The 12947-nt window shown below is 50.1% G+C and overlaps 1 protein-coding gene across 2 annotated transcripts in view; it reads left to right on the forward strand.

Moving 5' to 3' along the window:
* The window catches only part of NKAIN1 (sodium/potassium transporting ATPase interacting 1), a 126892-nt gene extending 114581 nt beyond the window's left edge, over positions 1–12311 (forward strand). The window contains exons 2-7 of one of the 2 annotated variants that reach the window (XM_043990425.1): positions 822–959; positions 2022–2102; positions 4683–4880; positions 7956–8016; positions 8458–8539; positions 9899–12311. In XM_043990425.1, the coding sequence (XP_043846360.1) occupies positions 822–959; positions 2022–2102; positions 4683–4880; positions 7956–8016; positions 8458–8539; positions 9899–9908 (570 nt within the window). In that variant the 3' untranslated portion in view covers positions 9909–12311. The remainder of the gene's footprint in view (positions 1–821; positions 960–2021; positions 2103–4682; positions 4881–7955; positions 8017–8457; positions 8540–9898) is intronic. The other variant, XM_043990426.1, reaches the window with a different exon arrangement.
* Positions 12312–12947: the final 636 nt, after the last annotated feature.

Below are 12947 nucleotides of genomic sequence, written 5' to 3' on the forward strand. Positions count from 1 at the left end.
GAGGTGATGAGGAGTTAAACCAGGGAGGTGGTGAGGGCAGGGAAGAACATATTTACAAGAAATCTTGTGCTAGGAGAAACAACAAGATTTGGTAATTGATTGGTATGTGGGGGTTAGCGTGAGGAATCAATGAAAACACAGAGATTGTAAATCTAGTAGACTGGGAGAATAGTGGTTGCCCTTTGCAGTAATAGGAAAATTTAGAAAATGGGAGTGTTTGAGTCGGGGTGGTTGGGTGGAGAGAATGAGTTCTGTTTTGAGATGCCTCTGGGACACCAACTTTGGAATATCCAATGTGTAGGTGGGGATGTGGGACTGGCGCCCATAAAAGAGACTAGGATTAGATTTGTAGGTCTGGGTATCATCTGCATAGAGATGATAAGTAAATCCATGGGAGTTATTTAGATCACCAAGGGAGATAGCATGGTGATAAAAGCAGGCCCAGGAGCAGCCCTAATGGGACATGAACAGTTAGAGGGCACAACAAGGATGAAGAATCAGCAAAGGAAACTGAGGGGGGACAGATCAGAGGGGAGCCAAGTGAAAGCAGTAGCAGGAAAGCCCAGAGAGGAGAGTAAATTAAAGGGAGATGGTTCCAATGTCCTGGAGGGCACCAAAGGTGAGGAGACCAGGAAAGCTTAGTAGCTCAGAAAGCTCACAAGTGGAGCTACATGGAATATGACTGGAAAGCTCAGTGGGTGCTGGATTCTAGGGAGTCTTCAGGGTCCGAATGAATAACTCTTGCATTTATTTTTCTCCCAGGGGACTTAGGGGGGAATTCCCGGATCTTCAGCCTTTTCTCTCTCTTCTCCTGTCCTTAGGTGGCAGCTCTGGAGCGGCAGGTCTTTGACTTCCTGGGCTACCAGTGGGCTCCCATCCTGGCCAACTTCCTTCACATCATGGCGGTCATCCTGGGCATCTTTGGGACTGTGCAGTACCGATCCAGATATCTCATCATGGTAGGAATGGGCAGTATCTAAGTTCAAATCTCACCTCCAGCACTTAGTAGCTGTATGATGCTGGACAAGTCATTTAACCTCTTTGGGAAATGAAGGGGTTTTTCTTGATGACCTCTAAGGTCCTTTTCAGTTCTAAATCTCTACCCAATACAATGTGAGCTTCTTCTCCTGCCCCCTAAGGGCAGGGCCTGGATCTTTTTTTCTGGTTTTGTCTCCCTAGCTTCTATTACAGTGACTGGCATGCAGGAAGTGCTTAATAAGTGTTTGTTGAATAAATAAATCAACCCCAGCAAAGAATAACACCCCCTTTGGCCCAACGCCCACCTCCACCTCCCTCACCAGCCTTGTCATCTTCTCTACAGGCTGCCAAGGTCTGGACCTTTCTGGTAGAGTGCCATTGTCCAAAGGGGGAGGTATCTGGGATCTGTATGATCTCAGGCTTAGCAGTCTTTCCCAGGAATTATCCAGCCCAGATCTCTCTGCTCCAGAACTCCTCACTCCAAATACTGCCCCTTCACCTGGGTGTTATTTATGTTCTTAGTGGGTGGCTTTAGTTGCAGTGATGAGGATGGGGTCAGACCAGGGGTGTTTAATGGCTGAGTCAGTCAGGGTTAAGAGATGACCTGAGAGGGGGCAGCTAGGTGGCGCAGTGGATAGAGCACCAGCCCAGGATTCAATAGGACCTGAGTTCAAATCTGACCTCAGACACTTGATACTTACTAGCTGTGTGACCCTGGGCAAGTCACTTAATCTTCATTGCCTTGGGGGGGGGGGCGGGGAGGGAGGTGAACCAAGAGAGCAGGGCTATGGGAACTTGGAAGAGAGCTTGGTTTGTGCAGAGGAAGCCGGTGGAACCTGGGCTGGGACTCTTAGTCAAGCCTGCTCACCCCAGATGCCCCTTACCCCTGACAGATAGGGATTCCCAGTATCTTCTGTTTCCCCCTCAGTTCCCGTCATGATTTCTGAGGACACTCCAAATTCTAGGGTTCACTGGCTCTCCTCACACAGGTCCCACCACTAACCACATCTGCCCGACTGCCTGTCTCTCTGTTCTCTCCCCAGTATGCAGGCTGGCTTGTTCTCTGGGTCGGCTGGAATGCATTCATCATCTGCTTCTACCTGGAAGTTGGGCACTTGTCTCAGGTAAGCACCCCCTACCTTGGTGACAGAAGCTGAGTCTTCTCTTGCCCATCCCAATCCCCAGCAGCTGCTGACCCAAATTGTAGCAATGTTCCAAGGAAATAAGCTTTTATAAAGCACCTACTATGTGTTAGGCATTGTGCTAAGCACTTTACAAAGATATTACTTGATCCTTCGAGGTAGGTGCTATATCCCCATGGGTCTGACAGCCTCCACACCGCTCAACTTTGTTATTGTAGCATTTTCTGTTAGTGCCCACCCCACCCAGTCCTGGCCTGGAGCTAAGGAGCCCTTATATCCCCCAGTGCTGTGTTCTGCCCCAAGCATCCGGCAGGGTGTGTGAGCTTGGGTCAGCTACAAGAGGAAATGGAGATGAAGAATGAAGCATTAATGTCTGACTTACAAGCTTAGGGGGTTGCCTCTGCTGTCCCCTGGGCCGGCCTGCCCACAGTCCCCCTCCCACTCCCCAGCATCCCTGCATGACCACATTAATGGCTCCAAGTATCACCCCTGTTATAGCCTGAGAAAGGTAAGGAAAGAATACCTGTGTGGCCCACCACTGCCCCCTGCTGGCCACAAAAAGATTACAAGGACAGTGGAACGCCCTGGACTCCTTAGGAGAAAAGACAAATAGACACACAAGACAGACAGACAGAAACACACGCACGCACACACACACACACACACACACACCTTCCCCTCTTCCAGTCCTTGCTCACTTTCTCCCTCAAGTTCTTCCCCCTCCCCCTCCACCCCCTAGGAGATCCAAGAAGAGTCTATGCCTGCCTCTACCTCCCCTTCTTCCCAGTGTGTGTGAAGCTGAGTTAGGGTGAGGAAGGTAGAAGGATGTCCACCAGCACCCGGACTTGATATGTGTGCATCCATCTCATGTGGAGCAAGCACAGATCAGCTCGGTCCTGGGAAACATAGTAAACTCTTACTGTTGTCACCTTGAACAAGTCACTTACTCTCCTTCTGAGGCTCAGTTTCCTCATGGAAAAAAATGATATTCCAACTACCTACCCTACAGAATTGTTCGGGGACTTGAATGAGAGCAATACACAATGAATGAATGAATGAATGAATGAATGAATGAATGAATGAATGAATGAATGAATGAAAAACCTTTATTAAACACTTGCTATGTGCCAAGCCAAACATAGAGTACCAGAACTAGGTAAACACAGATAAAAATGAAACAGTCCCTGCCCTCAGGAAACTTCCATTCTACAACGAGAATAAAACATGCACATGGAAATACATTGGCACAGGATAGATATAGAGTAAAAACACAATAATTAGTTGGGGGAATATGGGTGCAATAACAAACTGAGAGATCAGGAAGAAGGAACTTGAATTTAGCATCCAAAGGAAGTAGGGATTCCAAAAGGCAAAAGGAAAGCAGAGTATCCTAGATATAAGGACACTGCAAAGACATGGAGGTGAGGAATGAAATGTAGCTTAAGAGAAACAACAAGGTAGCACAGTGGATAAAGCACTGGCCCTGGACTCAGGAGGACCTAAGTTCAAATTTGACCTCAGACACTTGACACTAGCTTTATGACCCTGGGCAAGTCACTTAACCCTCATTGCCGAGAGAGAGAGAGAGAGAGAGAGAGAGAGAGAGAGAGAGAGAGAGAGAGAGAGAGAGAGAGAGAGAGAGAGATCACATGCATTTGAGGTGAGTTTTGAAGGAAAGCAGGGACGCTAATGGGGAAGGCAAAGAGGGAGAGAGGAATGAACTAATGAAGTGCTTACAATGCCAAAGACTGGACTAAATCCTTGGGATTCAAACAGAGAAAGTAAAACCAGTCTCTGCCCTTAAAGAACTTGCATCCTAATGGAGGATTAACACACAAAGGGGAGAGGTGGCCGAGGAAGGGCCCTTGGATTACAGAAAGTTACAAGGAGAGTGAGAGATAAAGTACGTAAAATGCATGTAACCTTCAAGTATAACAGAGAGTTCTCACTTGTTGTAAGGGGACCATTCCGCAGACTTTTAGTAAAGCAGTTTTCATGTGATGCATATTTGCCCATGGATGTTGGGTAATGAAGGGAGGGAAGGAAGGAGACAGCAAGGCGGCAGTGCTTGTGCCAGGGACATGTGGTACCCGAGCACAGTTGGACAAAAGACAGACATACATGGGGGTGAGTGCGTGACTGGAATGGGGCAGAGGTCTTCAGCCCAGCCCCTGGTCCTGAAGTGGCTTCGGTGACAATCTCTCAGTCCCTACATTCTTCTGCTTTCACATGAAGGGGAATTTGGGGGGAGTTGATTTTCTTTTTGGTGGGTGTTGGGAGGCCACAGAGCACCCACCTGAGAGGCAGGAACGGCGAGACAGAGCACAGTACTTCTTCCTCTCCAGGGTGTGGGGTCTACAGGGGACCCCACACAGAAGTTCAGGTCCCCCTGGCCCTTAGCCCACCATTCTTAGGTGCTGAAGGTAAGGAAGCTAAACAGAATTCCCTTTCCCTTTGCCAGGGATGGTTTAGACCTCTTCTCCCCTGGGACCGTCTTGACCTAAGTGAGAGGAGATGGATGGGAGGGGAAGGCTTAGACTTCCTTGATACTGCTCCCTTTAGGACCGAGACTTCATCATGACCTTCAACACGTCCCTGCACCGCTCCTGGTGGATGGAGAATGGCCCCGGCTGCCTGGTGACCCCCGTGCTGAACTCCCGCCTGGCCCTGGAGGACCACCACGTCATCACCGTCACTGGCTGCCTGCTCGACTACCCCTACATTGAGGTGCTCAGCAGCGCCCTTCAGATCTTCCTAGCAGTGAGTTACCCGGCAGCCCCCACGAGCCTTCCCCTGAGCTCCTCTCCCCTCCCTAGGGATGGACTGCTGTGGGCTGGGAGCTAGCATATTCTGCCTCCCGTCTCAGCCTATGGGGGCAAGACCAGAGTGATTCCCGTGTCCCAGAATAGAATCATACCATTCCCCAGCCCCTGCAAGGAGGCAGCTAGCTAAGAGAATCTTCAGGGTTCTCCCTTCCAGGTAGGCAGCCTGGTCCAATCAAGCACTGTGCTAAATGCTGGCCATACAAGGACAAGCAAGGAAGATAGTCCCTGCCCTGGAGAACCTTCTATTCTAATGGGGAAGATACAAAGAGGAGAGCTGGAAAGGGGTGAGGAAGGAGTATGTGGCAGGCTGCCTGGCTTGGAAATGGCTGGGAAGTTCAGCAGAGAATTGGAACTGGGCAAAATAAGGCCCAGACTGGCCCATCCAGAACAGAACTTGCATGATTTTGAGATAGTTGGTGATACTAGACTGAAGCTCAAGGGGAGGAGGTAGGACTGAATAAATTAATCAGTGAGTCACCTGCATAGAGCGAATAAATAAATTCATTTTAAAAATATTTATTTTTAACAATTTCTAAACAAATTTTCGGTTCCATATTCTCTTCCTTCCTCTATGCCCTCCCCCACCCATTGAAGGCAAGCAACATGATAGCAACTCTACCTGGGAAATTCCACAAAGTATATTTCCATATTAACCATGTTATCAAAAAAAAAGGCAAGAAAAATGAAATTTTAAAAGTATGTTTCAATCTGCACTCAGTTCATCATTTCTCTCTGAAGGCAGATAGCATATATTTTATCACGAGTCCTTCGGAATTGTCTTGGATCATTGTATTCAGAGTGAGCTAATAAATAGATTCAATGAAAATTACATTCATTTTAGTCTCAAGAGATATTTAGTCTCAGTGCTGACCCTGACTTTCTCTGTGACGTTGGACAAGTTGTGTCATTGTTTCTGGCCCTCAGTGTCCTCATCTGTCAAATGGAGATAAGCATCCCTCCCCTACCTCAATCATGGGGGTTTGGTGAAGATCCAGTGGGAAAGAATGAGGGCAAGAGCCCCTTTTTCAAGAAGTAAATGATCAGAAAGGGAGATGGGCCAGCCAGAGATCAAGAGCTATTTGGCAGGGGGGCGGATAGGTGGCGCAGTGGATAAAGCACCGGCCCTGGATTCAGGAGTACCTGAGTTCAAATCCGGCCTCAGACACTTGACACTTAACTAGCTGTGTGACCCTGGGCAAGTCACTTAACCCCCATTGCCCTGAGGAAAAAAAAAGAGCTATTTGGCAGCCGCTGGTGCTATACTGGTACCCACAAAATGTTCAAAAACCTCTCTAGATCATTAGATTGATGTGGAGTCAAGAAGAAATCACCAGTTCAAATCCCACTTCCAAGGTTCAAATAGCTATGTGACCATAAGCAACTTCTGTGAGCCTCAGTTTAGTTACCTCATCCATAAGATGGGTAGAATAACACATGAAGCAAGATGGGCAGTTGGCCCAACTCTGGAATCATGAAGACCTGGGTTCAAGTCTTGCTTCTGGCTGTTATAAAGGAAAAATGTGACCATGGACAGATCACTCACCTTCTCAACCTTCCCCCCTACTCAAAGACTCTCATTGATAGAAAAGCTGCACCTGAACCATTAGAGGGTTGATTTAGAGCTCAGGAGGGAAGTTTGGAGGTCATTTACAGATGAGGAAAATCAGAGTCCAGGAAATCAAACCATTTGCTCACTGACCATCTGTATCACCGCAGGGACATGCCCCACCTAATATGGCCAAAGCTGGTGAAAACCCAGGTGTGAAACAGCTATAACCACCAAAGTACATTGGATCATTTAGAGCTGGAAGGGACCCCAAAACCATGGAGACCCACTCTTTCCTTTTACAAATGAGCAGAGACAGAGAGATTCAGTGGCTTGATCAGAATCACACAGCTAGTTTTATCAGAGATGTTTAGTACCCACTTCCCAGGGTTTTAGGGAAGGGAATAAGGGCAGCTAGGTGGTGCAGTGGATAGAGCAGAATCAGGAAGACTAACTACCCTGGACAAGTCACTTAACCCTGCTTGCCTCAGTTTCCTCATCTGTAAAATGAGCTGGAGAAAGAAATGGCAAACCACTCTAGTATCTTTGCCAAGAAAATCCCAAACAGGGTTATGAAGAGTCAGACATGACTGAACAGCAACAAGGGCAGGGAAAAGACATGTATACTTACCATGTGCCTGACACTATGTTAAGTACTTTACAAATATCTCATTTGATCCTCACAACAACCCTGTGAGGTAGGTGCTGTTACTATCCGAATTTTACAGTTGAGGCAGACAGCAGTTAAACTGACTAGCCTGGGATCACAAAGCTAATAAGTGTCTGAGGCTGGATTTGAACTCACATTTTCCTGACTCCAGCCCCGGCACTTGTCCCACCTGTAAGTGAGGCTTAAGTGAGAGAATGTGTATACGGTGCTTTGCCAAGCCTTGCTGATTTTTTTGGGCAGAACCTATGATTTTGCTGGTAGAATCACACCTGCAGTGCTGAATCCAACTCTCCTGTAACTTGGAGACTTAGAGGAAACCCGAGGCACCATATAAATTCCTCCTATTACTATTGACTGCCCTCTGGGCAAGATCTCTGGGAGAACGAGGATGAGTCCGAAAGGAGGGTGGTGCAGTGTGGAACTCAGTCGGCACCATTGGAGAGAATGCTCACATTAATGAGCCACAACCCAGCCAGGAAGAAATCCTGGGTTCTCAAAGGCTCTGCCAGCAGAATATTAACTGGCAGGGATGCACCCAGCCAAAGAGGCTCTGACTTTGTATCTAAGCTCGAGCTCAGCTGACTCCTGAGAACCAAGAATTGGCCACAGGGTAATAAAATTGTCACTAGCAGCTCATGAGTCCTGACCTCTACCAAGCTAAAGGCAGGGTGATCACTTAAAAAAAAAAAAAGGTGACTTCACCACTCTGCCCAAGGGATGACTGGACTTGGGGTGGGGGGAGAGGGCTTGCCACCCCTGGTACCACTGACTGCCCATCTCCTCTCTTCCTCTAGCTGTTTGGCTTTGTGTATGCCTGCTACGTCAGCAAAGTGTTCCTGGAGGAAGAAGACAGCTGTGAGTGGCAGACATGATAGGTTCCTGGATATGGGGGTGCCTGGGGGGCCTGCTGGTACCCCATGGGCCTCCTGAAGGCCAGGGCAGAGGAAACAATGGAAGGCACTAGCAACTAAAGCAGGGAGGAAGGGAGGGAATCCTGCCTCTGTATCCCTGGGTCTCTGTCCAGCTGTGGCTTTCATGCCTTCTGACACAGAGATGAATCTTCGGGGTCTGAGGAAGATGAGGTCTTCCCCAGCTCTCAGTCCCTGTCCCAGGCCCCAGTTGGCAACAATCACCCACATCCCCCCATTCCTGGGCTCAGGCCCCTCAGGGCACTCCCTGCTTCTCATAAGCTGGCTCTGCCCCCTCATCTCCACTGGGCCCCTTTTAGACCAATCCTGCCCCCTCCTGGCCATAGCCTTGCCTCTCCTGAGCCACCCTGGGCCCTTCTCTCCACAGTCGACTTCATTGGAGGTTTTGATTCCTACGGTTACCAGGCCCCTCAGAAGACATCACACTTACAGCTGCAGCCTCTCTACACGTGAGTCCCAGGGGGGGATGAAGAAAATAGGGCAGAGGCAGAGGCAGGGCACAGTTGGAGGCAGGATCTGAGACAAGACTGGGCAGAGGGCAGGGCCTGGCTGCCTGGTACATGGAACTAGATGAGCTGAGTTTGAACCCCTCTCTGCCACTTAGTACCTGTATGACCTTGGGCTAGTGACCTCTCCAGGCCTCAGTTTCCTCATCCATAAAATAAGTGGAAACATAATTATAGGAAAAAATAACAAAATGAAGGGGTTGAGGGGCAGCTAGGTGGTGCAGTGGATAGAGCACTGGCCTTGGATTCAGGAGGACCTGAGTTCCAATTCGGCCTCAGACGCTTAACACTAGCTGTGTGACCCTGGGCAAGTCACTTAACCCCAATTGCCTCACCAAAAAAAAAAAAAATTAAGGGGTTGGACTGGATCAGGGTTCTTAACCTAGGCAAGCCAGGTAACTCAGTAGAGAGAGTGCTGGACCTGGAGTTAGGAAGACCTGAGTTCAAGTTCACTCACTAAGTTGTGTGACCATGGGCAAGTCACTCAACCTGTCTGACTCAGTTTCCTCATCTGTGAAATGGGGAAGATAATAACACGTCCTTAACTCCCTGGATTTTTGTGAATATAAAAATAACTTTAAATATAATTGGTTGGGGGCAGCTAGATGGCCCAGTGGATAAACACCGGGCCTGGATTCAGGAGTACCTGAGTTCAAATCCGGCCTCAGACACTTACTAGCTGTGTGACCCTGGGCAAGTCACTTAACCCCAATTGCCTCACCAAAAAAAAAATATATATATATATAATTGGTTGGGGGGCAGCTAGGTGGCGCAGTGGATAAAGCACCGGTCCTGGATTCAGGAGGACCTGAGTTCAAATCCGACATCAGACACTTGACACTTACTAGCCAGGTGACCCTGGGCAAGTCACTTAACCCTCATTGCCCCGCAAGAAAAGAAAAAATATATAATTGGTTTCATTTGTTATTCTACTTTATGCTTTTAAAACGTGATTCTGAAAGTGTTTGGCCAGACTGCCAAAGCTCGGCTCCCCCACACACCAAAGGTTGAGAACCCAAAGGTTTTTAAGGTCGGTTCCTTAGGGCCCCCAGTGGCAGGAGCAGGCGGGGATGGGCCACTACCAGACACAGGAGTCGGGGGTCAGGAGGGACCAGGGCCAGGAGTGGCACAATCCAGGGAGGGGCTAGGGCACGGCTAGGAGGAGGCGGAGGCCGTGGAGCCAGGGCTAGGGATGGAGCTGGGCAGGGAGGTGGGGGCGGGGCAGGGGCCAGGCAGGAGGCAGGGCCTGGCGGGGTCCCTGCCTGCTTCCTCTGCAGTGATCTCTCCGGCTTTCCCCCGCAGGTCAGGGTAGCCCCCGCCGCGGCCCTGCCCGGCGCTGGACACCGGACCCCACCCTCTGGACTTGACCGTGCCCGAGGCGTCTTCCTCTCCTCGCCTGGCCCGCCCGCTGCGCATCCAGCCCAGCCGAGCTCTCCTCTGGGCCAGGGCCCAACGCCCACGCTGCGGGGCGGCCACCCACGGAGTCACGGATAGGGACGCCCCCTGCCGGCCCGCGAGGACACAGACCCGACTCGGACTTGTGGGCGGAGGACGGGACTGGACCCTGAGCAGCTGGCGGGGCCCCTGGCCTAGCCCTGGGAACTTGGGGGGGAGGGAGGGGAAGGGACTCGTGGGATTTGTATGATTTTTTTTAACTTAGCCCTGGTACTGAGCCTGTACCCCTCCTCTCTGATCTTACCCGTCTTCTTCCTTTCCTTATGTGGCAATTACAACCCCTTCCACTGGGGAGCCCCTCCCCCCCACAGTGGAACCCCTCTCCTTTCTATTGTGGGGGACCCATCTTCCAGGAGGGCAGATTGTCGAAGGGACCCCAAAGTCAAACAATAACATGTAAAGACTCCCGTTCAGCCCAGGCTTCAGCCCCAGAACTGCCATCCCCCTCTCTTCTACACATGCCATCCAGACCGCAGCTCCCTATCTTTCTCAGTAATCTAGCATCCCACCCCTACAGGGCAGACATCAGCTTCATAACCCACATACACTGCTTCCATCCTCCCTCACACAGCCCTACATCTCACAGCTTTATATCTCCTTTCACTACCACTCAGGTACAGAGCCACCATCTTCCCCTATCAGCCTCCCCCACCCCCCATCCCTGCCCCTCCCCCCATAAGCTTGACATACTTCCTGGCCCATCTGCCAATGTCTCTGTCAAAGCCAATAGAACAATTCCTGGTGTTGGGAAAAAGGTGCCAGGGGCCAGTGATAGTAGGTAGAGCAGTCTCCTTCATGGAGGGAATTCCTACACCACACCACCCCCCCATTCCATAAAGGAAAGTCTGGGACCACTCTTTCCCTTCTTGGCTGTCCTTGATCTGGGCCAGTCACAGTGATTCCTCTTGTACCGAGCCAAACACCTATTCCCTCCTCATTTCTCATGCTACGTTTTTGTCCTTTGCCCTAGTCCCACACACTTCCTGACCCAGACAACACACACACACACACACACACACACACACACACACACACATACACACACATACACATACACATATACACACACACACCTTCCTGGGTGACCCCTCTTTTCTGTAGGGCCTATCAAATCCCCTTGGAACTCAGGAACCCAAGGCACTGGGGAGTTTGGAGGTCACCCAAATCTAACCTACTTTTCCACATCTGTAACATATAAACAAGGAGGGGGAGAGGGTACTGCATGCGGGACCAGGACCCTCGGAAGGGCAGAGTCCCCACCACTTCTCTGGAGAAACCGGTGTCTCCTTTGACTGTGGATATACTCCTTCCCTTCCTAGGAGCAGGAAGCTTGCTAGGAGCAGTGGTACCAGGACTAAGTTCTGGATGGAATGCTTGGGACAACTGGCTCGGTCCTCGGTATTCCTTTTTCTCATCTGTGAAGAGGGTGCCATTTCTGTTTCCTGATGCTGGCCTGTCCAGCACAATGAAAGGATGCATCAGATTAGCTCTTGGGAGCGGAGGTGTGGGGGACACAGAGATCTCAAGAGAAAGAGGAACCGAGTCTCATCTTGGGCTTTGATGGTGACATCCTCTGGCCTCTCAGACAATCTTTAGCAGCCACTAACCCTTCTAGGGGCAAAGCGTCCCAGCAGCTGGATCGGGCCACTGACACTCTAGGTCAGAGCTTAGCAATAGTCCTTCCATTATTTTGTGCCTGGCCTCTACTCCTTTTCTTTACTGACCTTCCTAGCACTGGAGCCCTTGGCAATCCCAGCCCCTGCCTCTTGCCTTCTGGCCAGCCTGGGGAATGAAGAGGGAGGAAGTAACTCAATTCAGGTTAGCTCCCTTCAGCGCCTGGGCTAGCATTCCCTCTTATCCCCGTCCCCCCCCCCCCCCCCCCGCCCCCAGTATCACTCCCTGGGCCAAATGCTTCCAGTCTCACCCTCTCAACGCTCTCCCTTGCCCAGGCTGGTTCCTCCACACATCCCGAGCTTTCTGTTCTCCGCCTTGGGCCAGAGACTTCCTCTGCATGCCCAAGCTGATGTTCTCCTTACCCCCTTTCCACCTCCCTCCCTTGTTTTTACTCAACAGGTTTAGTCACTGGTGCTTTGAAGCCTTTTAATTTTCTAAGACAGTCTTTGTAAAGTGAATTGGTTTCTTTTCTAATCTGGGCCAGAAGGACACTATATTCCCCCAACCGCCTGCCTTTCCCCCAAAGGTGCTCCCTTGGTTTCTGTGCAGATGGGTTGATTAAAAATGGTGTTTTCTCTTTCTTTTCCTCCCATATCCTGATTGACCAGGGGCAGAACCTCTGACATCCCATCCCAGGGGCAGAAAGACAGGATGGGAGGAATGAATTAAGCAGAAGAGGGTATACCCAGATCGGGAAAGATCAGGAGAAGACTCCTAGAGATTGGGAACATGGGGGCTTAATGGTCAAGAGAATGGGGCAGGGTGTTGTGCTGTAGATGAGATGATGTGGGGACCCATTCTCTCCCAGGAACAAGGCCCATAAGTTGGGTCATGAGCAACAAAGGAAGACGTAAGTTCAAATATGACCTGAAACAACTGAACCACAAATACTGTGTGCAGGACCTTGTTTAACATCTCTGACTCCCTCCGTGAGGCCAGCAGCCAACAGGAATTCCAGTTGGAAGCATTGCTTTAGGGAGATGATGGCAAGTTCCAGGAAACTAGAACCAAAGAAATCGAGATTATGTCCAATAGAGAAGAGCCTAGGTAGGAACCAGGAGTCATCTAGAAGTAGACAGTTCCCTGACAGTTGTGGTCCAGACAGGTTGTCCTGTGACAAGGTGGGCACAACTCATGCTGGCATTTTGACAGCCATAGCCAAGATTCCCCTTATGTCAGCCCAGGAATCTCAGAGTTCATAGATCATAGATCTCAAGTTGGA

This window comes from Dromiciops gliroides, chromosome 3 (assembly GCF_019393635.1).
Source record: "Dromiciops gliroides isolate mDroGli1 chromosome 3, mDroGli1.pri, whole genome shotgun sequence".
NCBI classification, from domain to species: Eukaryota; Metazoa; Chordata; class Mammalia; order Microbiotheria; family Microbiotheriidae; genus Dromiciops; species Dromiciops gliroides.